Here is a 26,692-nt window from a genome sequence, read left to right as displayed (position 1 = left end):
TGACTGTGGGAATGGTCAGAAATCCTCTTGAAGAAGAATCTAAGAGTTATTGGACATCATGGGCATGTTGCCCCTTTGCTACCTGCTGAGCAAAGTTCCCAGGACTGATCACGTGAATGGTCTTCAAATGTGTCAGTGCAAAGTCTGTCAGCTTGGTATAAATAATTATGGTGATAAACTGCTTAACCAAGGTTGCTTTCCACTGAGGAGCACTCATTTTCTTTTTTGCAGGTTCTGTGGGATACAGGTAATCTGGAGCAAAGTGACGGAACAGGATGATGATACCCAAATCTGCTCCCACTAGATCTCTGCAAACATGTCCAACTATCTGCTGAAGTCCCTTAGTAGCAATTGCCACTCCTACGAACACTGGAACTATTTCAATCTTAGGCACAGCAAGTGCACTCAACAGCAGCATACACAAAGAGAAATGGCTTAACACCAGTTGCCTGAAACCCGTGCAGGTGAGCATAGACTGTGCTTGTGAGAAGGTCAGTCATTGAAAACACGCATGTTGATAGTTTCTTCATAAGATCCCACAGTCTTTGCCTGTGTTGATGACAGAGGAAAGGACTTGCAGACCTTTGGGTCCAGAGCCCTGACATCTAGATTCCAGAGGTTTGCTTCTTCCAAGGAGCTTGGCTGCTTTATGGAGCACACTTCAATTGACTAACCTTAGTGATGGTAACGAGGACTCAGAGCACATCACTGTGTTATTTGAATATTTTATTTTTGCTGTCACTGGACAGGATACTGACTTATCCTCGCAGCACAACACTACAGCTTTGTTTTCCATACATCAGTTCGACTGAGTAGGAGCAGCAGAAAAAGGAGGTTTCATTTCTTAATAGAGGTTAGAACAACTTCTTGCTGCCTCTGGGACTCTGAGCTAATCTTCAAGTTGGCCTTACTAATTAGCAACATAAACTCCTGCTTCCTTTATGTGATTGGTTTGCAACTGGATTTTGACAGAAGCTCTGAGGGTCACGTAAGGAATGTTCTGAGGGACAACTTGGGGTGATAAACTGAAGAAAAAGTACTAAAATACAGCGCAATCCCTAATGTGAGATATTGCTTGGTCTGAAATATCTTTTGAAGTACCTACTTTTGTGCTCTTTATTTCAGCATCTATTTTTGAAACAAATTTTATTCTTAACACAAACATTTTTCCCATAGTCTCTTTGAATTTATGTTAGCAGGGTCACACTGCACAGAACACACCACAACTACTGCAGCATCTCTGGCAATTTTTGTTAACCATTGTCTGAGACAGCTTCCAAGCCACCTGAGGCCACCTAATATTATGCAGATCAAGGCTTCTGGTATCAGCAGATCTAGCCCGGTCCAGAGGTTTTTCGAGCTCCCCTGCCTTGCTGTGAGAGGTGTAATCACCCTAATCCCCTGGCAGCATTTAATCCCTGCGTCATTCCCAGTGGAGATACTTCGCATGCTTCATTTGTTACAGAACCACAGCATCATTAAAAAGAAAGGGCTAATGCAAGTTTGTAACAACTTGCTACTGGTAAATTGCTTCATTATCAGCCTGAGTGTATTCTTTAAGCCCTGGAGTCTCAGATCATGACGTTTCCAGCTCTCACAGTTGTAACAGATGACTACATGAGGTTCAAAAAAACAAACAAAATTTTTTTTTAATTTAAAACTTGTTTGACTTTAAAAAGAGAAGGTTGTGATTCTGAGTCTTACTGCACAAAAGGTAGTATTTTGGAATTGGCACATCAATTATTGTAAAGCTTTCCCAATGTTATTGCAAATCTGGTCTTCTTGTTTTCACCAAACAGACAACGCAAACCAAATCAAAGTAAACCTAACCTTCCCCCTATATAATAGCAGCCATATGTCCCCAGGTACTCGTCAATGATCTCCTTCAACCCCAAACTCGAATTTGTGGGTCTGGGGCAGCTGAAGAATATCAGACCACTCATTGCAGCCTTCTCAGTGAAGAGAGCTGGCATTAGTGAGCAAGGGGAAGGGAGCTCTGTCTCATCAACTAAAAAGCTATGACATCTCTGGCTGAGCAGGGTTTTTTTCTAGCCCTGCTTCTGCTAGTAAGGAGGGACAGGGAAGGCACAGCCACAATGTAATTTATATGATCAAGACAGTACTTTTGGCACTACCCTTCCTGTAGGCTCATATGTAGGCCTGCAGAAGAAAAATAGCTGACCAACAGAAATTACATGCCTGGGTTATACAGACGGCTTTCAAGCATCAACCTCACTAGTAAAGTTTAGTCTGTAAAAACAGGCATTTAAAATATCCCTGTTGTTATTTTTGTCAATGGATTATCACTGCCAGAGTCTCTCTGAGTAGACAGAAGGATCTACATACAAGAAGAAAAAAGAAAGTAGTATCTGTATTAGATAGTTCAGTTGATGTTCTGAAGGAAAGTGTCTGGTAAGACCTACAGCCATGGTTGGAAATGAACTGATTGATCTTCAGGACTTGCTGACCTGGTTTTCTTTCATGAAGGTACAAAGCAGACAAGAGAAAACCATCATGTTTCACCAAAAGCAAGTTGTATTATCTTTATTCAGTGTAGGTGTAACAGTTTGGTACTTACAGAGGACATTCATAGCTTCACGTTAAATCAAACCACAAGAAAAATACTATCCGTGTAACAACCACGAAAGCAGACAAGGCTTCCCCTTTTCAGACTTATCTGCAGAATAAACACTTTATGTTGGCTGGAGAAATGTTAACACTCATAAGAGAGAAAATACTAATGTTTAGAAATGAAGAATGGGAGTCAGGCTGCTTGCGTTTACTGTTAAATCTGTGGGGAAACCAGAGCGCTTCAAGATTGCTTAACCATTTGTAATATATGCATATATATAATTTACATACACAGACATGTATGTGTATATAAATATAAACATACAAACATATATATTATGCTGATATTATACATAACATATATATACATATATGTAAATGTAAATATTATATATATACAGGCATATTGAAATGTAACTGTAAAAATAGTTTTAACCATTTCCTAGAACTGCAGGACTCAGTATTTGAAAGCTGCTTTAGCTATAGGATTTCCTTCTGGGAATTGGAAAGCTTGTTGCTGTTTAGGTCCTTCTACCACACCCTTTCTTGGAGATGGAGGTAAGAACTCTGTTCGCATGGCTCTACAGGGGCTCTCTGGGGAGTAGCCCAGAGCAGCACAGCTCATTTCTTGGTTTGTCAAGTGCTCATCCCCTTCTCTGCCTGCCCTCAGTTTGCCTCCTTGTCAACTCTAGCCACACATGCCCCTCTGTCTATTTTTCCACCGTTGCATTAAACCCACACATGAGCTCAGACACGCGAAGTCCTGCTTGCTCTGAATCAGACACCTGGAAGGGAAAGTACCTCTGGTCTTGGTGATGGCAAAGTAACATTTAAATGTTTACATAGATGTAACTAGCGACAGGACGAGGGGCAATGGCCTCAAGTTGTGTCAGGGGAGATTTAGATTGGATATTACGAAAAATTTGTTTACTGAAAGAGTGGTCAGGTGTTGGAACAGGCTGCCCAGCGAGGTGGCGGAGTCCCCATCCCTGGAGGTGTTCAAAAAATGTGTGGATGTGGCACTTCGGGACATGGTTTAGTAGGCATGGTGGTGTTGGGTTGATGGTTGGACTTGATGATCTTAGAGGTCTATTCCAACCTATGATTGTATGATTCTGTGATTCTATATATCCTCTGAGGTGACTCAGCCCCAAGCTGTACAAGGCAATTTTTGTACATGACAAAGCACTTGGGAGCCATTCCAGGGCTGAAGAATACGTTGTGGATTTCCTATGCTCTGACAGCAAAGCTGGAATTTAGTATTCAGGTTTTCACCTCGTGTTGTCAGGATTATACACCTCCCAGTTAACTCTGAAACCTATGAGATGTTTCACTGTTGACTAGAGTTTGTGTTTGCAGGGGTATAAAATACCAAATTTTTAGGATACTTCCAGCACCTGAGACTCCATCTATGCCATATATAAATGCCAGAATATGAGTTTTTCTCTCTTTACACAATGTTTATATGTTGTTGGCACAAAAACTGCTGGCCCCTCAGGCACCGAAAATGAGAAACAAGTGGAAGGGAATACATGAAACACAAACGTTATGTAGGTGATTGTCTCAAATATGGAGCTTTAAATGATAAATCCTAAATAATTAGCCAAATGTTGAGAAAACTGATAGAAAAGGTCTGGACTTGGAAGAAAAATTTAAGTCCATCATGAAAAAAGGTTCATGGAAACTGTGTGTTTATAATATATAAATAACATCTGAATATAATACATAAATACCATCTGAAGTGAAAATGAAAAATCTGACTCATAAAATGAGATGCTTGAATCTCCATCGTAAAAACCTCAGCAGTCCCCATAGGGTCCCAAACCCGCTGAAGGGACCGCTGTCTATGCAGGCAATATAGAGAAATGGAGACCATGTGGTGGAGGTGCCATCACATCCTGCAGAGCAAAGCCATCAAACAGCCAGAAAAGTTACAGCATCCTCAAGTGACATTCTTTGACAAAGGAAAAAAAGAACAAAAAAGGATAGTGAAAGACTTTGCCAGATAAGAAAATTAATTGTTCAACTTGGTTTCATAAAATGTTTGAGGATTCAAACTGTAGGAAAGATAAAATACAGTGTGGACATCCTGAAAGAAACAGAGCTACGCAAGAGGCAAAAAGACCACCCCCCCCACTCCCCCCTCAAAAAAAGAAATAACACCAAACTCAAACACACAAAGCAATTTTTCTAACTGGGGAGAGACTAAAATAATTTTGCTTTGACTTTTTTCCTCACCACTCAGACACAATAGCAATAATTGCTATATATAAACCTTAGATGCTCTTCAGCTGCTCTCAACCAAAGGATATTTATTTTTACTTAGAAAGGCTAGTGGTAAAAGAAGTTGGGGGATATTTTATTTGCACAGTGATAAATTAACCTGTGGATCTCTTCTCTAAGGGTAGCTCTAGGAATGACTAGGATGCAGAGGGATCCAGATGGACTTTTTGACCTCCTTTGTTAAAGCTCCCTCCATGGTATTTGCTGGGCTTTTTCAAAGCTAAAGGTTGGCGGACACAAAGCTTTATTCTCACATTTTAGTCTAGAGGCTAGAGAAGCTTCTGAATTTATGCCCTAGCAATGCTTGCCTCCAGTAAATCTGAAGTATGCTGGGCAGCTGTGGAAGGAGTGAGAGAAACAAAAAAGCCCTGTGTCTAAAACATTTGTGTTTGTGTGCATCCTACCCTGTGCAGCTGGTCTGACTCAGCTCGGAGAAGATGCTGTGCAGCTGTTTCTCTGGAGCGATACCTGTGGGCAAACAGCAGCAGAGTCCAACATCTATGTACATCATCCTCATCTCCAGAGTTCATTTTGTCCCGGCTCTGTCATGTTTAATCATGAAGCATTAGGCTTTCTTTTACTGGATGTTCATGTGCATATGTTCAGAACTTACAGGGTGAATCGACCATTGTTCCAGTTTTCCTATTGATGTTTTTCTTGCAAATCAGGGCCCAAGGACTTGCCACAAGCCCAAATCCCGTCTTTTCAAAACTGATTACTTCTTTGCCGGGACACTGTTTACTCTGCTGCAATTGTCTAAGGCTGGATTTGGCTGGTGCAAACTGACTTTGTCTCTTCTGTGAAGCTAAGGCAGGATTTTGCCTGTGTACTGCACAGCTCTGGCAAGTCAAGGCACACAAGAAGGCCCCTCCCCCCCCCCGGGGCAACTCTGCTGACGCCTAGAGAAAGTGGCCCCATCCAAAGTGGCAGTAGCAGCTTGAAGAAACTCAGAGCAGGAAGCTCTAGACACGAAACCATCTCATTCCAACTCTGATGAGCTCATTCAGCTGGAAATGCAGGGAATAAAGCAAAAGAAAACAAAATATGCATGCATTCCTGTCTGGAGATGGGACCACTAGGCAGCTGGGCTCTGAGCTACCATGCAAATGGAATTAATTAAGCACTGGTACAGAATAGTGGAGATATTGCTGGAATTATCAAAGTATTTTTTTTGAGGAAAAAGGAATGAATCTCCAGTGCCCTGAGATTTGCTTTTCCAAAGTAAAGTAATAATCCCCACAGAATAAATGGTGCTAACCCTAAGGTAGAATGGGATAATGGTAAAATATTTCTCACACTAGAAGGTTACAAAATGTGTAAGGTAATCAGTTTTTAAGTGGTTCAAGTGTGGAAGAAAAAGCCTTATGGCAAATGGACCTTGAGAGGAAGAACAGCAGAACCCACCTGGCTCTATGGCAGTAGGAGACAGTCATGCCCTCTCTCCAAGCTGAAAGCCATCTGGCTCAGGAACAAATGACCGAGTCGTTAGGATCCCAGCGGGGCATGCAGCAATCTCAAATGACAGCCAATCTCCCATGGTTTTACCTACTGATGTCCACTGCTAGGAAGGAGTAAATTCAGTGGCTCTGCAAAGTTGTGCATCTCCGTGCATCTTTCATACACAGGTGTGGGCACACATAAAGTCAATTAATACAAACTTTTAGACACACTGTGAATTCCAGAGATTTTTATGAAGATTCATATCAAAAGGGAAGTAGAGATGAAACGTCATATGAATGTCATTGCTCTGCGTGAGTGGAGAGGACTGGATGGGAACTCTACTTGTCAGACACACTCTCAGAAAAACCTCTGCCTCTCCCCATCACACATGGCAAGGTGAGAGACAAAGAATACAAGCTGCTTTCACCTTTCAAAAGGACCTTGTGGTATTTTTTAAAGCCAGATTATTCCACAGTCTTTGTACCTTTAAGGACTGCTTTTCTAATGAAGTAAGAAAAGTCAAAAGAAATTAATAGCCAAGATAACAGTTATCAGTCTGATATAAATCAAGCAGCTTATGATGCCTGCAATACACCACAATCTGCAACAGATAAAGGAGTCTAAAGCCAAAAGAGGGATCAAGTGGAAACTGGTATTGGGAATACCTACACTAAAAGAATTCTCTGTTTAAGCAGATGACTGAGCCACAGTTGCTGTTTGCAGTTGTCGCTGTTGAAGCCAGTGTTGCCACTGAAGCTTAAAGACATCACTCACCCAGCACGGCTCAGCCTCTCCAATCCGGTGGCTTAGGTGTGATTCCACAAGCTTATGTGCATGTCCTCATACAACAGGGACCACGTTTTTATCACGTAAGTGATAAAGTCAGTAACCATTGGCTAGGAGGTATGCTACAAAGCTCTCCCTTGCCCCCACTGTTGCTTTCCTGTTCTTCCCAGGACCCTGCTGCATCTTAAGCCTGGAAACAGTAACATCACTACGTGTTTGTCTTTCTGACTCTCCAGACACCTAGATTCTTGTTTTGTGAGTCTCCCAAAATGTAAAAGTAGTTCCTACCTTATGTGTTTGTGACCCCAAAATAATTTCACTAGTTCTGCCTAAATTCCCTTGGGAAGCTGTTTCAGTAAGGTACCGATCATGTGTGTAGTAAGATATATGCCACGCACACAGACACATACCCCCATCTAAGCCTCTCGAGAGATGTCACTGGACCTTGGATATGAAGAAGCTGAAGACAAAAGCTGAACATCTGAGAGGAGCAAGTTTCAGGTACAAGTCTGCTCTCAGCCCTTTCTGCTGACTAGATGCTATCCCAGGTGATAGGTTTTCATATTCAGCATTTTCAGGAAACTGATTTCGTCCATGAACGGCATACATACCTTAAGAGCTAGACTTTGCATTCCAAGCAAGGAACCAGACAACCAGAAATATAATTGCTACAGGACCCAATTTCCGTTGCTGAAGTTCCTCACAGGAGCTTGGTGTTACAAGCCATGCTTTAGCAAAAAGACTCTGAAGTGCCAGTGTCTTTGCTATCACTTTTGCAAAACCTTAGCTCTCCACTCGTCCTATGAGTTTTAAAACCATCTAGCAAAACTGGTGAGGCACATGTACCAGCATAACTTCTAATTGGCTTAGCTTGTTTCCAAAAAGATATTAAATCTCTTTCACAATCTCGTCTCTTCACTGATGAGTATTTTTCCACAGTAAATCATTCATTCTCCGCTGCATACACTTCCAGACCCCTCTTAGACATGTTCTAATGGCTGGATTAGGTTTTTTCATTATATTTCAGTCCTAAGTGTCCCTGCCCTTGGCAGGGGGATTGGAACTACATGATCTTTAAGGTTCCTTCCAACCCAAACCATTCTATGATTTCCAGTGACCACATGATGTCTTTTTATTTTTTTTGGTAACAGATAATTTATTTGCAACAGTAGTGTGAGATACAGTACAATACAAGTGGGAACCAGATAATGATGTATTATTTTATAGTGTATATTTCAGTAGATTATTCCAAACATTACATATGGATATTTTAAGTCCTATAACATAAGTTCTGATATCACAGTGACTAAGTGCTTCAACAATAAGTGATCTTGTGGAAAAATCCATCTACATAGTTTGCTTTACCTCATTTGTCCTAAATTACAGAGACTGCATCAGTATGATTTAGATCACGCAAGTGGGTAACAAATAGTTCAGTCTATATTTGCATCTTGTTTATTTACCAAGTCCTTGAGAAACTCAGATACACACAGGTTGACGGGAGAAACAAAAAACTGTGCATGGTGTTTTCATTTTTCACCTCAGAAAGAAAGGGTCACAATGTAAATTCTCACTTTTTTTTTTTTTATTAAAAATACTGGATGGTGTATAATATCCTGAATGTGTTATACAGACTGCATATAAAAATGTTGCAGGGCACAGCAACAACTGCTCTGCCACCAAGCACTGGAAAGGTGGAAATCTTAAGGCTATTTAGCTTTCTAAGTGGATACTGTGGCAATTATTAACAATCAGAAATAAACCACATTTTTAAAAGCTCATATGCAAATACACGTGACAAGCCTAAACACTGCATGAGATGAGTTCTGCTCCTGCTTCTACTGAATGAATAAAAGATACAACTCCCAAATACTTGGGCAGAAGAGTTATGATGACAACTCAAAAGCTGCAGGATTCATCTGGGATAGAGTTAATTTTCACAACAAGCTGGTTTGGCTGACCCAAGCAGCCAATCAGATGGGCTATTCCATACCATGTGATGCCATGCTCAATATTTCAGTGGGGAGCTGGCTGAAGGAGAGCCTTTTGCTACTCAGGAGCAAGCTGAGCGTTGAGCGGTGAGAACACTGCATGTTGCCTACGCTCTTTGTCAGTGTTATGGATTGTTGTTTTCTTCTCCCTTTGCCATTCTGTTAAACTGATTCTCCTCCCCATCCCACTGGGGAGGTGGAAGGAGTGAGAGAGTAACTGCTTGGTTCTTTGTTGCAAATTGAGGCAAAACCACAACAGTTCTTGGTGCCCAGTGTGGGGCACAAGTACAACCGCAGTTTTGTACTACATGTGCTATAGTTATAGTTGTTATTAAGTGGCAAGCTCCTGTGTGGGTTGTGGAATTGGTTGGTTGTGCTGCTTATCTCTTTGTTTTGCTGAGCTTTGGAGCATGTTAGTACAAACAATGGCTATGTGCTTTGTCCTGCTGTTGACAGCCTTGCTGTATTGCAGAAGCTATCTTGTGGAGATGATGAGGGAATACAACTCCCTCTCCCTACCTGGGATTTCTGTGGATGGTTTTATTAGCCAGGCTCCTGAGGTCCTTGTTCACCCTTAAGTGATACTAATACTACTAGTTAATACTGTTGGCATATTATATTTTTTTGGAATGTGGTCTCATCCTGATGTAAAAGAAAACAGATTCTGGGTGAGGCAATACTGCAATGTGCCCTAAAAGAGCCAGTCCCTGGGCGGCAGGGTGTGCGGAAGGATCTGGGCAGGTTCCTAGGATGGTTATCACCTCCCATAGCCTGGGATTTTACACCTGAAGAGCAAATAACCTGGGCAAACTGATGTGCCACCTGATAGAAGGGTGGCCTTGTTTACCCCAATGAAAACCAGCAGCTTCTAGCACTGTACTGGGGTCTGGCATGTGCCTATTGAGCCCCAGTTCAGTAGTCTCAGAAGACTGTGGCTGAGGCAGGGACCCAAGCTGCATCTGAGGACAATATAGTTGAGGTAGGGACCCAAACAAAAAAACTACAGTAATTTCCTCACTAGCAAAAACCAAAAAACAGTGGACAAGGAGATCAACAGGTCCATATCGTTGATTAGTAAATCTGACAAAAAAGACCAATTGATCTGACAAAAAGGAAAAGTGTGATTAAGAAGCTGGTCCTTTGACAAGGGAATTGGAGGAATAAGTCAGAGCTCAAACAGGAAGAGGAAATTATCTGGTCCCTGACCTCAGCAGAACTTCAAGCTTGTGGAAAGATTACAGCTGCCAGCTAGGTGAGCGTATTGCTGCCTGGCTGCTCCAGTGCTGGGATAATGGGACTGACACTCAGCAGCTGGAAAGGAAAGAAGCCCAACAGCTGGGATCCCTTGCTAGAAACCAGAGAAATGAGGAAGAACTTGTAAAAGAGGCAGCAATTTGCAGTCTCTGGAGATAGCTCCTCTCAAGTGTGAGGGCAAGATACCCATTCAAGGAAGATCTTGTGAACTCCCCAGAAAAGTGGACTACTGCAGATGAAGGCATCCAGTACCTGAGAGAATTAGCAGTGCTAGAAGTCATCTACAGTGATCTTGATGATGATCAGGTCTCCAAAGATCCAGAGGATGTCCTGTGTACATGGGCCATGTGGAGGAAGGTGATTCAAGGTGCCCCAACATCATATTCCAACAGCTTGGCAGCAATGTATTGACCGGATATGGATACACCAGCTGTCGACAGAGTGTCTTCTTGGCTCCAAAACTTTCAAGAAAATCTCTGCACCTCCTTATCCCTATGGGGCAGTCTTGGGTGTCAGGGATGTCCGAAGAAATTGGTCTTTTCCTGGCCTGGTCAGAGGAAAAGGAAGCCCCAGATGCATGCTGTGTACTGCACTCTGGCTCTTCCTGCATGACCAGGAGGAGGATATGAGGAAGTGAGATGGTGAACCCACCTCTAAGCTGAAAGCCTGTGTATGTGAACTGAGAGGGAAGACAGCTGTTAAGAAAGGGCCACCCAAAAAGACTGCCGAGATACAAGAAGGACATCAGTGATCTCTCAGGACACAGAAGAACTGAAATCACCTCCCTTGATCCTGGTGAGGGGACTTCTGGTCTGCCACTGTAAGAGTCAGACAGTGAATATTCTGACCAGGAAGAAGAATAGAGGGTCCCCACCTTTGGCCAGGAGGAGGAAAGGGATGACTGGGCCTACTGGACTGTGTGGATTCGATGGCCTGGAACATCAGACCCACAGAAGTATATGGCTTTGGTAGACACTGGTGCATAGTGTATGCTGATACCATCAGGGTACAGGGGTACAGAACCCATCTGGAACTCTGGAGTGACAGGGGGATGCCAGGAACTGTCTGTACTGGAGGCTGAGGTGAGCTTGACAAGGGACAAGTGGGAAAAGCACCCCATTGTGACCAGCCCAGAGGCCCCTTGTATTCTTGGAATAGATAGATTACCTAAGGAGAGGGTATTTCAAGGACCCAAAGGGATACCAGTGGGCTTTTGGTGTGGCCACTGTGAATGCAGAGAAGATCAAACAGCTCTCTACCCTACCTGGCTTCTCAGAAGATCCCTTTGTTGTGGGCTTGCTGTGAATTGAAGAACAGCAGATGCCAACTGCTATCAGGACAGTGCACTGCTGGCAATAACGCACAAACCAAGACTCCTTGGCCCCCATTCATGAGTTGATTCATCAACTGGAGAGCCAAGGAGTCATCAGCAAGACTCACTCACCTTTTAATAGCCCCATATGGCCAGTGCAAAAGCCTGATGGAGTGTGGAGGTTAACAGTAGACTGTCATGGCCTGAACGAAGTGATGTCGCCACTGAGTGCTGCTGTACCAGATATGTTAGAGCTCCAGTATGAACTGGAGTCCAAGGCAGCCAAATGGTATGCTACAATTGACATTGCCAATGCGTGTTTTTTCAGCTCTTTCGGCAGCAGAATGCAGGCCACAGTTTGCTTTCACCTGGAGGGGCGTTCAGTACACCTGGAATCGACTGCCCCAGGGGTGGAAACACAGTCCCACCATTTGCCATGGGCTGATCCAGACTGCACTAGAAAAGGGTGAAGCTCCACAACATCTACAGTACATTGATGACATTGTATGGGGTGACACAGCAGAGGAAGTTTTTGAGAAAGGGGAGAAAATAGTTCAGATCCTCCTGGAAGCTGGTTTCACCATTAAATGAAGTAAAGTCAAGGGACCTGCACAAGAGATTCAATTTTTAGGAATAAAATGGCAGGAGGGGTGCTGTCAAATCCCAATGGATGTCATCAACAAAATAGCAGCTATGTCTCCACCAACCAGTAAAAAGGAAGCACAGGCCTTCTTAGGTGTCGTGGGTTTTTGGAGGATGCACATCCCAAATTACAGCCAGATTGTAAGCCCTCTCTATCAAGTGACCCGGAAGAAGAATGATTTTGAATGGGGCCCTCAGCAACAACAAGCATTTGAACAAATGAAATGGTGATAGTTCATGCAGTAGCCCTTGGTCCAGTACGGTCAGGGCAAGATGTTAAAAACGTGCTCTACACCGCAGCTGTGGAGAATGGCCCAACCTGGAGTCTCTGGCAGAAAGCACCAGGGGAGTCTTGAGGTCGACCCCTGGGGTTTTGGAGCCAGGGATACAAAGGATCCGAGGCCCGCTATACTCCCACTGAAAAAGAGATTCTGGCAGCATATGAAGGTGTTCGAGCTGCTTCAGAAGTGGTCGGCACTGAAGCACAGCTCCTCCTAGCACCACGATTGCCGGTCCTGGGCTGGATGTTCAGAGAGAGGGTTCCCTCCACACATCATGCCACTGATGCTATGTGGAGTAAGTGGGTTGCGCTGATCACACAGCAGGACCAAATGGGAAGCCCCAGTTGCCCAGGAATTCTGGAGGTAATCATGGACTGGACAGAAGGCAAAGATTTTGGAGCATCGCCAGAGAAGGAGGTGACACGTGCTGAAGAGGCCCCACTGTATAACAAGCTGCCACAAAATGAAAAGCAGTATTCCCTCCTGTCGCATTGTAGGGAGGCAGAGGAGGTAGAAGGCTGCTGTATGGAGCCCTACATGACAAGTCGTGGAAACTGCTGAAGGAAAAGGTGAGTCAAGCCAGTTTGCAGAGGTGAAAGCCATCCAGCTGGCTTTAGACATCGCCAGTCGAGAGAAGGGGCCAGTGCTCTATCTTTACACCGACTCTTGGATGATGGCCAATGCCTTGTGGGGGTGGCTGCAGCAATGGAAGAAGAACAACTGGCAGCGCAGAGGCAAACCTATCTGGGCTGCCCCATTGTGGCAAGATATTGCTGCCCGGCTGGAGCAGTTGGTTGTAAAAGTGCACCATATGGATGCCCATGTCCCTAAGAGTTGGGCCACTGAGGAACACCAAAACAACCAGCAGGTGGATCAGGCTGCTAAGATTGAAGTGGCTCAGGTGAGGAAAAACCACAACAGCAGGGTTTCTTTTTTTCTTTTTACCTGAGAATAGTTAGAATTTAGCTGATAAACTCCTTAGAGTTCATGCAACCTGAAAGGTATTTGTGTGCCTTACTGTAACCACCCTTAGCTTCCATCCTTTCTGTTCTGAAATCCAGTGATTAAATATTTTGAAACACTTGTGCTGACATGGAGGAGTCAGAGACTCATCCATGTTTTTTCAGGATCCCAGAATAACGACGTGCCTAGCAGACTTCCTGTGATATCCATCCATCATCATAAACAGAAGACATTTACCATGTCTCACCTCAACCAATAAATACTTTAAGCGGACACTAAGTTATGTTATGAGGTGCAATTTAGAGCTGAAGGCCTTTAGAACATAAATCTCACTCAAACAGTATTAAAGTATGTATTTTTACATCACATTAACGTAAAAGTATTTCCAGTCCATAAAAAGTTCACACTAGCCTATTATTTAACCAAACGTGACTATTGTACAGTGCTGATACCACTGCAAAACAACTTCGAGAAGCATGTGTCTCTGCAGGTCAAAGCTAAATCCAGTCCGAAGTGATGCTGAAGAGTGATGTTCCCTTATGTGAGTAGTGATCTCCTGTGGTGGGGCAGAACCATCTATGATGACGGCCACTCCTAAGGATTTTAGAGTGGGTCATAAACCTCAAGTCAAGCGCGTCTCCTTCCAGAATTAAGTATATTGCTGAAAGACTAACTTTGGAAAAAACACAGGGAAGTGCATGAGAGAAGCCATCAGGCCCCCAAAAAGCTCAGGATTATTTCCACTGTCACCAGTGACAAACTCCTCCATGAGTCTCATTCTGTGGGAGCAGGAGCAGACCTACTGTATCTTGCTTTCCTACTGATGTCCAATGCATGGCAACATTCTTTACTGTCTGGAAGTCTCTATTTTAGCTTCCCTTCTTTCTCTTAATCTTTGCAGGAGCTTCAGTATTTTATCTCCAATGCTCTCTTTAAGCGAGGAGTTCTCCTGGTTCGGAGTGCTTGCCATGCTTCATAAATACAGATTGTTGCAAGGAAAAAAATCCTCCTGAGGTGGCTGGTGCTATGCTCGTGTTATGCTTACCTCAGCAGCACAGCCAGGCTGGCTGAGGAAAATATGCCTCAAGCCATTTGTGTATAGGACCCTTAAGCATAAAACAAATCACAGATTCTTATTCAAATAACACAGTACCATGCAAAATTCACAAACTAAGAGCTTCTAAGGAGTGTCTTTAAATAAAAAAAATGCAAACCTTTGCTTAAAAATCCACCAGTGCCACGTGTATTACTCTTTACCTGTTTAAGCCATGCAAAAGGTTTAATCGAAGTATCCCTTTAACAAAAACAACATTTGAAGAGGAGAAAAAACAAAAGGAAAAACGGCAACCAGAACAAATGCCTAGACAAGAAAAAACCCACAAGAACTTTTTATCTTTCTCACTGAATCAATTTAGTATGGTATTTACCCATCTGAGCAGAGGTATGCAGGGGTCTAAACACCACACCTGTGCTGCCCTTCCCCAGGAGACTTCATCCTTGCTGTGGGAAGGAGCTCTTATCTGCGATTTGACATTGTCCCTCACAGGTCCCTAACCATGCTCACACCCTTGACGTGATGCTGTCACTGTGTCAGGCCACGGCTAAGGACAAATAACAGCTGTTTTTCAGGACTCGACAGGCAGCCGCTGCTCTGATGCTGCAATGGGTATGTGATGGGCAGCGTGCGGGGCTGTTGTCACCCATGGAAGCCCTGTCCTGCGCCCGCGTGTGCCACGTGCTGTACCTGGGGGGTGCTGGGGAAAGATCGCAGTCCAACTGCAAATGCACGGAGGAGTTGTGAATCTTACGCTCGACACAGGGAGCTTGCGCCACGCTCTAACAGGGTTTAAGACAAGAAAAGTGTGAAACCAGGAAAATGAGTATGGCAGGATGTACTGGGACTATACAGTGCTGCGAGCTGGGATAGCAGAATTGCCTTTGGATCACAGTGCACAGATTTGAGTGTAACAGTGTTTATTATCTCATTAGAAACATCTAATTCCCTGTAATAAAGATTGCATGTAGCGTAAGTCAAAGAGCAGACAAGGCTATTACAGCCCACAGTCAGGACTAATACTTTTTTCCCCTCTTATTGCTAAATAGGCAGGAGTAGCTTTTCAATTTCAAAATAAAAACTATACAATTACAGTAATAATACCATGCTCCTGACTGCTCTGCAGCTGCATATTGTAAAACCCAAAGCCGCAGATCAGAAACAAAAGCAGTAAGTCACTAACAGCTTTACAGAAATGTTCTGCTGGGGTGATTATGTCTGTCAAAATATTTCTACAAGGGAAAGACTGATTATTGAACATATTTCATGTTCCTTTCCCCCTAAAAAAACTGCAAGTGCTTGCATTTTTTCCTAACAACAGACAAAGAAACCTTTGCCAGAAGTGTAATTAAAGACTATATAACTGGAACAAGCATGGATCCTGTTCAGATAGTTAGGCATCAGTTACGACAAAAAGCCAGAAGCAGCCATATTTTTATCATCTGTTATAAAAAAATATTTCCCAATCAGTGTTTCAATACAGTTAAAAGTTAAAAACCCTCTACATTACTAATAAATTAAAACCCCCATATCTCCAACCATTTTGTAAGAAAGTAGGTAAGTAATTTAAACCTTTAGTTTACATAAATTAGCACAGAAATGTGTATTTGAACAAGTGCACTGAAAACAGATATGCCTTCTTTTCTTCCGATATCTCTTATTTGAGTTATTAAGTAACAGGAAAGCCTTTATATTCTTTGCATGACCTTGAGAGTCTGCTAACACTAAATGGTCAATAGTCAAACCCCAGGAGAATGTTTCACCAAATAGACAATGACAAGAGGGAGCACGAAGTACAGCCAAATGCTTTGCAGCCCTATTACAGTAGACTTCAACATTCAATTTCAGCGTATTTACTCCCGGGAAGGGATGAAGGTAATATATTTATACTGCAAATCACATGACTGAAATTTGATGGGTTGATGGAATTTTTTTTTAAAACCTATTAAAGTATCATTTTTTCAGAGGTAGTTTGCAAAGCAATAGTGATGTACATGAGTGGAAACAATACTCCTTTGCTTGACTGTGGATAAAACTCTTAAATACTGTTGGTGCTGTCCCTAAACCTCACATAGAACACTTAATGGATAAGATGTTCTAATCAGAGCTGACAACAGCCAATTAAGTGTCAGAAGAACAATCTGATAAGTAGATCTTCATGTCTATAGGCATTTCCTGATATGTCTTAACTGTCAATCTGAATGTTGAACATCTCTATCTCCATCTCATTATTGACTGATTTATTAAAGGAGAACGCTTTCATCTTTTTTTTTTTCCCACTTTGAGAATTTTCCAGAAAGAAGGAAAGGAAAATAGTAGGAACAACTCCTAATTTGGAATAATAGATGGGGAATCGTAATTATAGCAAAGTCCTAATATTCCAGCTGAGCAGGCGTGTGGTTTGGTGACACCACTACCACGCAGCTGCCTGCACCATACCTGTTCAGACATGGTAGATGCTCAGTTTAGAGGAGATCTGTTTCTTTAATAGGTGGAAGGATATCTGTGGACAGGGTAGCAGGTGGCTCTCTGCTTTCAGTGCTTCTTGCTAGTCATACAGAAGACAACACCTCGCTGGATGGATCTCTTCCCTTCTTGTCCTCGCCCCTGTCGATATCAATCACATGAACTATGCCAGGCTTCAGGATCAGGTCATCGGTCTCTACATGGCTCCTGTTATCATCCACCTCGATGTACTTCCCTTTGGATGGCTGCGTAGCCTTACTGAAGACATCTTTAAAGCGGCGCTTGAGTTCAACATCTGGGCAATAGACGTACTCATAAAGAGCACCAGCAAGGACGGCTCCTATTATTGGTCCCACCCAATATACCTGCAAAAAGAGGTGGAAAAAAGACAGGCTTTAAGCTCTAGAGTAAATAGGGAAGCCAGGATCTCAGAGAAAAGCGTATCACTACAGACTTCACAAAGAAAACTCTGCAAAATTCCCTGTCCCAATCGTTCAAACCAACTCTGCTTTCCAGAAGTGCATGGTCATATAGCTCCCTGGCTTTCACAAACTGAGATGAAATCTGCCATCGTAACACTTTATGAGGCAGAGAAGCATAACTACCACAGGTTTCAAAGATGATAAACTTGGAGCTCAGCAATTAAATGACTGCTCTAAAATCACGTATGAATTTGGTCAAAAGGCAGTCTCTTAGGCAGCTAATGGCATTAGTTCTTTGTCACTTTTTTTTTTCCTGCTTGCTCCCAGTCTCTCTCTCTCACATATATTTCACCCCCTTCAGAAATTCTCCCTAGTCATCTTGAATCCAGTCATCTAAACCACCTCACATCTGTGGGTGCAGCTCTCCCCTAAAAACTCCTCATGCCAGCGTTTAGGGAATCACCAGGCAGTGGACCCCACAAGGCAGAGAAGAGGGATCCACATGTTGGACCTATGCTGACATGTCAGTGAGGTACGGTTACTGCTTCCCTGATGTCTGAAAAAGATTTCAGTCTATATGTCTGGTTACCAATCTTCTCGAGCAGAAGAGCTGAGTGGCAGCAAAGCTATGGACACCTCCCATGGACAGACACATAGGCATCTTCTCTGGCTGCCCCATCTTCTGTTAATAGAAAGCAGCTATCTCCCCCCCTCTTTATGGGAGACAATTTCTTTTTTTAAACTTTGTCCAATAACAAAAAAGTTCAGGTTCTTCATCATCCTTAGTTAGATCAACCATAGCTATAACATTTCTTGAGAAAAAGAAAGGCCACAGATCCTGGTGGAGTCATGTACGACTTGTCAAACACAGCTCGGTAGTCACATACAACATATAGTTGCTCTGGCATAGCTTTGCTTTTAACTAGCAGAGGTAACATGACTGAGAAACAGGCCCACATCTTTGAAGAGAAACAGTTTGGTGAAGTTTTATTGATCCACCTCTTTCTCCTCTCAATTTTCATCAGTTATTGTCAGCTGTAGACAACATATATGGACCATTTGCAAGATGACACACAAAAAAACCACCAATGCAGAAAACTGATTTTCTTTCTGCATTTTCACCCAAGGTGACAATGAACTTTTAAGGAAACAAAACCTTTCCTAGTGTACACAGAAACAGTTCTACTTCAGTATTTCAGACTCACACTTCCAAAATAAATGCAAATTTGCCTTCTGATCCCACAGATTCCAACAGGCAGTCAGCTACCTGATTATCTAATTTGAATAAGGAAATACAACCGGCAGACACAATTTTGTAGGGTGAAATAGATCGATGCCAGATCTATTTCAGCATGACAAACAGCAGTTCTGTAATATTAGTAGGTGCAGAAGCCCATGGGCTTCTTTCAATGGCATGTCAATGTCACTGCACTGGAGGAGGAGAAAAGACCATCTTTCCCAGTGACCAGGACAGTAGCTAAGCTAAGCTTTTCCTACAAGTTTCTCTATAGTACATTAGTTTATTGTTTACAGCTTTAGTTATAAGTTACAGGCTACCACAGAGTATGGATAATTAATCTTGTGAAAAACTACGGCAGTTTTTTGTGTGAACAAACCATTCACTGGTAACTGGGTAAATCTGCCTCAATAGGATAACTCTTGGGAACAAAAAGTTACACACGGTATCGTGTTTGCAGAATTGGAGCCTTAGGGCCCGAAGACAATGCTATTTCTGTTATTAGCTGCAGTGGGAGCAATGTGGGCTTCATACTTTAAAAATCAAGAAAATCCTTATACGCACTGTAATATGCAGCTCTTACAGTTAGGATTGAAACTGTCCCTAGAAGTGCTTTCGCTGTCTTTAATTACGTGGGGCTGAGCTGCAATGCATCTCTTCCTTACAAAATGTGAATTGTTTTTTAATAAGTTTAATAGTGGGATGCTATAGCAAATGACTGCATCATTCACAATCTATTTATCAAATTGTTTCCTGTGCAAACACTCCTAGTTAAGCTGACGCTTTCAAACTGAAGCAGGTAACATCCGGTCTGATCTCCAAAGACCAGACCGCAACCCCTTCATCTCTCACTGCGGGCATTCGCGGAGGCAGGTCCTGCCCCAGGAACCGGATCACACAGGGTCCCCGCTCTCATTTCATACGTCTGCCCCAGTTTGCCTCAAAACCAGGTGAAATGTGAAGCCGACAATTACTTCCATAACTTCTCACCAGCATGACTGGGGGGGTTTGCAGTCTGCCTCAGAGGATTTTTCTCTCAAGCAGTTCAATATTTTCAGTCTTGCTGGATTGCTCTTTTTGGGTTTGAACTTTTTGTTTGGATTTGCTTTCTACTCCAGCTACTACCTCCACAAAACAGCCCCTGAATAGCAAGACACTGTTCCAAGGTGCTGCATGCTGCACCACAGTCCTAGGCGAGGAGCGTAATTACACCTAAGCTTGTGGCAGGTCAGCGCCTGCCTTCCTCAGTGATGGGTCTCTACGGGACGTACTGGGATAGACAACTAAAAGCAAACGATGTATGAAAAATCCTGATAGCTGTTTGATGCTATGGTGAAGGAAAGCATGAAAGCAGTTACCCATTGGTTTTCCCATCTCCCCATGATGACAGCAGGTCCAAATGATCGAGCAGGGTTCATACTGGCACCAGTGTAATTGATCTAAAGCAGAGACAAAATATTGTTATTAAAGTCTTGAAGACAGTTATTCAGTTTCTGCTAGTCCTTGTGCTATGGGGACACCCTGGTTTTGCATGGGTTCTAATCTTGACAGCAAGTATTGTCACTCTCCTGAGTCTTATCATAAAATTAACAAAGTCATCACATAAACAGGGAGAAAACCTCTGATACAATACCCTGTCCAAGGGGACCCTCCAGCTACTCCAAATGGTTTTGGCATAGATGCGTAAAGAATATAGCAGCTATATAGCCATAGCAGCCATAAAGGCCACAGAAGTTTCCACTTACTTCTGAAGTAGTCATAAAGGGAGAAGGGGTCTATTTTTTCAAGAGAAGCCATTAACTTACAGCAAATAAATGTCCAATTGCAACAGAAAATCCAATTGCTAAAGCTACTGAACCAGTGACATCACTTCGTTTTGAATCACAGCTGGCAAAAATAGTAAAAACCAGCTGGAATGTAATTATCAACTCCACCAGGAGTCCATGGCCAGCGGAAAGATCCCCGTGTACCTGGAAGAAGGGAAAGAAACGAAACACCGGAGATGAAACAAAGGTGATTTTATAAATCAGTAACCCACCACATACATTAACTGTATTTCAATGAAAGGTATTTCTAAGTGGTACACAGCAGAAGACAACCATGAAACTTAGAGGTTCAAGTTCCCTCCCCACTTTTCTCCCCCCCCCCCCCCCTTTTTTTTTAATTACTTTCTTTTTGAAAGCCTTGTAAAATTACTGCTGGACTGAGAAGAGAAGGCTTAACAGTAACATCCAAAAAGAACTTCAAAGTTAGACTGCAGAAGTATAGTTTATTTTTACACAGGGATTTGCAAATGCTGCACTTCCCCTTCACCATTTTTTTCTTGGGAGCACTGTAATTTACTATTCAATTATAAATTCATTAATTAGCCCTGACTTAATTAATTTAAATTTCAATTAAAAATTAAGCAGTGTGCAGCTCAAGTGCATTTTTAATAGGTCCTGCAACAGGGCTAACTGATGGCATTCCTTATTAGTTTAGAACAAAGCTGAAATCTAAGCCACAATCTCTTTTGAAAGTATGTCATTTTAAATTGATGTTTTTTCAATCCCCATCATAATGGCATAGAATTAATTTCCCCCTCCCCAGCCCATACAAAAATGGCATTTCACGCATATATTATTTAAATTTTGTATGTAAATTAACATTACCTGCTGTCATCAGATTTGCAGAACTTCTATAAAAAGAACAGCTATAGATATTACACTGCACAAACCCGTCCTAAGGAGAGCTTTAAGACCTGTCTAGAAGTTGTAAATAAACCAGCAAGCTCTTAAAATCTCTACTTGAGCTCCCTTTATTCTGCGTAACACTGATTGTATTTTCTTAGGCCCTAAGCTAGTCTAGTTCAAGAGCCGGAGGAGAAGTGATTACCGCAGTGACTCCCAGGCCTCCCACCACGCTTGGCGGTGTGACGAGGTAAAGGATGCCTGCGCCCACGATGGCTCCCAGGCACTGGGCGAGAATGTAGAAGACCGACTTGGCGAGGCTGATCTTCCTCGTGCAGACCATCGCCACGGTCACAGCAGGGTTAATGTGGCCTCCGCTGATGTGTCCAAAGCACTGCACCATGGTTGCAATGCTGAGTCCAAAGCAGAGGGAGATAAGGACCATGTCTACAGGCAGGGGCTTCTCTGCTCCACCCCAGTTGATTGTGGAGCCGAGGCTGAGGAGGACAAAGATGAGCATGGCCAAAAATTCTGCCGAAACGGCTTTCCAGAAGGGCTGAGTCCAGACTCCCTTAAACGCCACCATGATTCTCTCACACTTACACAGACGTCCACACTTACTGAAAAGGAAAACAAAGCTTCATCAGAAGTCACCAAATAAGCCTCATGCTCTCCTGTGAGGGGGTTGCTATCCAGCAGACTTTGGAGAGAAGGTGGCAATCCTGAGTATCCATGGGCTGGGACAACCACAGACTGCACTCTCTGAGCAGACTGACCTTTAAACATGACCAGTGTTTGAGCGTCTGCAGGACACAAGGTGATTAATCACCCCTTGGGAGAAGTCTGGCTGTGTATGTTTGGTTCACAAAAAGCAACCGCTGTATCTTTTGAAATAAGCAAGTAATGAAAATAAGTGTGTTACTTAAATATTTTAAATACGTTACCACACTGGGTGACCTCTGCCTGACTTCGAGCCTGTAAAGCCCTACCACATCCAGTGCCCTGTTGACCATCATACTCATTAAATCAGTGGGTATCCTCTTTTTCTAAGCAAATCTGTACTTTTCACAAAGCAGGTACGATAGTTCAATAAAAAGCAGTATCTTAGTCAAATCCTAATGGTTCTGATAACAGTGTAGTGTTGGGAGGTTGCCCTTGGAGCTATAAAAGAAAGTGAACACTCACACAAACCAAATATTCAATTTAAATTTATGCAAAGAGCAGTTTCCTCACTGTGCACGTAGGGTGAAAATTAAATTCAGCCAGAAGAATAGATGCAATCCTAAATTCTGACCTTTAAATCAATCATGCAATCAATACAGTGCTTTGATTTGGTCTAAGGGTGCCAAGTAAGCTGTGGAATAGAGCAATATTGTATGTATGTGTGGTGTGTAGAACTCTGTGTGGCAAAGAAGGAAGTGTCTTGATTTTCCTCTCTGTCTGGAGATGCTATTTATTAGTCTAGACTGCCTTCCTGATGAGTTACAATTTTGCTAGATGTTCAGATACTTATGAAAGTGGGTCACCAAAGAAAAGTTATTTGTGGTATTAAATAAATTAGGAGAATAAGCCAAAAGGGAAGCATTTTAATGAGTTTCTAAGGAATGCTAACAAGATTCTTCTCAAAAAAAAAAAAAAAGGCAAAAAATCTCCAACCCCTCCAAAAAGTAGAAAACAAAAGAAAGAATACTCATCTGTTACATATGGGAACAGAATTTCAAGTGGAAGATGGATGAATTTATGCTCAGTTATCTAAGGTAACTGAGCTACAATGCATATTTTATACCACTTACATCAGAAAAAAAGCATAAAAGGCAAGTCTGGCCTTTTCAAGTTATTGCAAGAGGAATGGCCCATGAATTTCTTAACAGGTGCAGTGAGGTAGGGCAAGGCAATTTAATCCTGTGACTGAAGCAAATAATTTGTTTCCCTGTCTCACTTCTTATGATAATTTACTGTGTATTTTGGATGGGTCATTTGAACTCTATCTCAGTTCTCTAGACTCTCAGATGAGAACAAGAAGTACATTATTTCCTGCAAATGGCTGTTGTAAAGTGCTTGTGAAGCGATCTGACAGACTTGTGCGGGACTTGCTCTGCTAGAGAAGAACTGAAGCCAGAATCTCCAAAGACAATAGTCATCCCCCAGATCTTCTGATTTTGGGTCAAACTCAAGACAAATGGACAGATGTTTTTGTGGGATCTCATACTAACTGTCTGTTAATGACCAACTATCTAGACTAGATTTTTTGTTCACAAATGGCTCCAACATCATTGCCTCCCCCAGTGCTGAAGCTCACAGGTATTTGGTTGTTTTTACCTTCATACCCTATGCGCAGATTCTCACTGACACCTAAAGGCTTACCTCTGACACCCTTACTATTTCCTCACTAATAATTTATTTTAGTGGCCTGAGTAAGACACAGGTGCTATATGCATACTGAGAAAAGCTCATTTTCCTAGGGCATGTCCCAGGTGAACATTTCACCCAGGGACGAAGCATATCCTGAAGCCCAAGGAAAAGAAACCTGGATCTGCAGACAAGGGAAGCGTCGCTCACCCACCCTTCCACTCCAGTTCACTTGGGATGCAACCTGGATTTCCCTGAGCTTTCACTTGCTAAGTAAAATGCAAGCCCTTGTGTCATATTCCAGACTTCTGCAAAATTTCCAACTACCAAGGGTGCTATGGTGGGAATTTAGGGTTTTGGAGCATGGTAGAGAGGGACATGGTGACCCCTGACTCCTTTGTCCCATTGTGCCTGACCATCGCTTTCTGTACGCAGAGAACAGTGAGATCTGCAAACTAATTACACTCCTTCGTCCTGTAGAAGTGGACAGAAAAGGTGCTGGCATTAGACAGTAAAATCACGCAGGTAGTTTCCCTCTAGTTGTGGAACATCTTGGAAGAAGACATTAAGAGCGAGTGTGCATGTGCGCATGCACGCATGTGTGCGAGAGAGATGTGGAGGACCTGGAAAACCAGACCTTCTACTGACTGCTGATGGGCCTGTCTAGCAAGAGGCTACCACCTAGGAAGGGCAGATCTCACGCTGCTTCTCCAGCTGAGAGCACGTCCGATCTATTCAGCCAATATTATTTACAGCCCTGGAAATGCAAAAATGCTGCCTGCATGGCAAAAGCATAATTCAAACACAGAAGCTTGCTCATCAACACAGAGAAAGTTTCTGTTCTTCTAAAACAGCATGCTACATGGGAAAAAAAAATCAAAATGGTAGAACCACACTGTCAGCCATACTTTGATAGTTGAGGATCTAAACGTCTCTTTTTAATGCACACGTTCTTCTGAAGCAGGCTGTTTTTCTATTATTTCAACACCCAGCAAAATGCCCAGATGTCATGGCCAAGTTTTTCTTTCTCACACCTTTCTTCCCCACAGCAAAAAAACCCCTACAAATGTTAATAGAAAGCTCAACACTGAGTTGGAGACCCGAGTCCAGGTTTCGACTCCAATCCAAGGACCGTCAGCAGCTGAGGAATCACCACCATCTCCACAGCCACCGTTTTTCCAGCACGCAGTTGATTTCAGGGCTTGAGATGAGACGGGGAGAGCGATGGCCGTGCCAGCTCTGACACCAGAACGCCGGCTTTCCAGCGCGGGGCCCAGGCGAGGGGCTCGCAGTCGTTTGCGGTGGCACCTCTGCACCCAGCGCGGACACCCCCCCCCCCCGATGGGCACCGGGCACCCCAGCCTGGGGACAGGCGGCTGCCGACAGACAGAGGCTTCGGGGTGCGGGAAAGGCGGGGGTGTGTGTTTGCGACCCCCTGCCCCCTTTGCACCGCGGGCGTTAAAACCAAAGGACGACCGAAAACCTCCCCTCCCCCCGGGGACCGGACAGCCGGCGGCGGGCGGGTGCGCGCGTCCCCGCGGGCGCGGAGAGGGGTCCGCCCCTCCCGCACCCGCGCACCCGCTCCCCGCAGCTTTCCCACCCCGGGTTCGGGTGGGCCGCCCCCTCCTCTCTCCCTATACCCCCCCCACACCCCTCACCCCGCGGAGGGCCGCGCACTCACCCGCGGCGCGGCGCGGCCGCTCCGTCGCTCATGCCTGCCCGGCCGAGAGCCGCGGGAGCGCGGGCGGGCGGCGGGGCGGGCGGGGGCGGGGTGCGGTGGGGGGGTGGGGGGGAGCTCGGCTCCCGTCCCGGCGCCGCGCTCCCCTACCTGCTGCCGCCGGCCGGCGGCGGGGCTCGGGGGGACCGGCTGAGCGGCGGCCGCGGGTCGTTAGCGATGGTGTGGGCGCGCGGGTTGATGCGGGGGGTCCGCGGGGGAAGGAGAGAGCAGCCGGGGGCCGGGGCGAGCCCGCTTCGCTTCGGCGGCAAGGGGCTGCGCGGCGGGGCCGGGGGCTGCCAGCCAGCCCGGCTGCTTCGCCGCCGCACGCTGCTCTGAAGGGGAAAAAAGGGCCAAGCAACTCCGCAGGCGGGGAGCTTGGTCCGGGTAACGTGCCCGTTAGTGCTGCTGTAAAATAGGGTACTTGGTGTGATGTACGGGGGGTACTGGTGTGCAGGGGGGGTACGCGGTATGCAGGGGGGGTGCATGGTGTGCAGGGGGGGTGCGTGATGAGCGAGAGGGTTTCACAAAGGTTCGGCAGAAAACACAGGCCTGGCTTATCGGAGGCCTCAGGCAAGAATGCGCCGAAGATGTAACAAGCACATCCCAAAGAAGTGCAGAGCAACCGGCGGACACGGAGACAAGGCACCTGAGGCATCCCCAGGCTTCCCAGTGAGCCAGCTCCTGGCCGTATCTGGGAGGAAAGACTCGGAACTCACGGGAAGGACGCTAAGAAGTACCACTTCTATACCCGCGAGGGACCACCAGAGACCATCGAGGACCCCGTGGAAGCCCCACAGAGACCCAGGCCGCATGCGTAATGACTATGCGAATATTGATAATTAGTTCCAGGAAATAGAATAAATATATATGAACATTCCGGGAAACTTAATGCGCATGTATGTAGCGGGGTTATATAAGCTTGGGGTGAGGCGACATACGGCGTGCACGTTAGGAGGAGCGATCCCTGGGAGGAGCGAACCCCCGTGCATCCGGTGCCGTAATAAAGAATACCTGCTTTTTAATGCCACATTGGCGTTAAGAAGTTTTACTCCTGACTTCGGTGACAGTACCTTACCAGAACTCTACCACTTACCAAAGAGGTGAAGTGTTTAATTTGTTGGGAGTTGCTATATCCAGCGAAGTTTTGCCTAGTGTGGAAAGCCAATGGAGGCTGCGGAAAAGAACTGTTGGAATTAGGCCATGATGCTGTGGAGAAAATTCAGATGGTCCTTACCTTGAGAAGAATCCAATGACT

General features: G+C 44.2%; 1 protein-coding gene across 2 annotated transcripts; it reads right to left on the bottom strand.

The window, feature by feature from the left end:
- Positions 1-15,480: 15,480 nt before the first annotated feature.
- Positions 15,481-25,737, bottom strand: AQP4 (aquaporin 4). 2 transcript variants are annotated; one of them, XM_075416283.1, is made up of 5 exons: positions 25,549-25,737; positions 21,577-21,991; positions 20,508-20,672; positions 20,061-20,141; positions 15,481-17,408 (listed from the first exon to the last, which is right to left on the bottom strand). In XM_075416283.1, the coding sequence occupies exons 2-5, from the start codon at positions 21,955-21,957 to the stop codon at positions 17,130-17,132; spliced, it is 906 nt and encodes a 301-aa protein (XP_075272398.1). In that variant the 5' UTR covers positions 21,958-21,991; positions 25,549-25,737; the 3' UTR covers positions 15,481-17,129. The 2 variants fall into 2 exon arrangements, with proteins under 2 accessions (XP_075272398.1, XP_075272397.1); XM_075416282.1 differs by lacking the exon at positions 25,549-25,737 and adding an exon at positions 25,402-25,479.
- Between the last annotated feature and the right edge of the window lie 955 nt (positions 25,738-26,692).

Source organism: Opisthocomus hoazin, chromosome 3, assembly GCF_030867145.1.
Source record: "Opisthocomus hoazin isolate bOpiHoa1 chromosome 3, bOpiHoa1.hap1, whole genome shotgun sequence".
NCBI lineage: Eukaryota > Metazoa > Chordata > Aves > Opisthocomiformes > Opisthocomidae > Opisthocomus > Opisthocomus hoazin.
The sequence above is the reverse complement of the archived record's forward strand: the minus strand, read 5'-3'. Positions and strand labels throughout refer to the sequence as shown.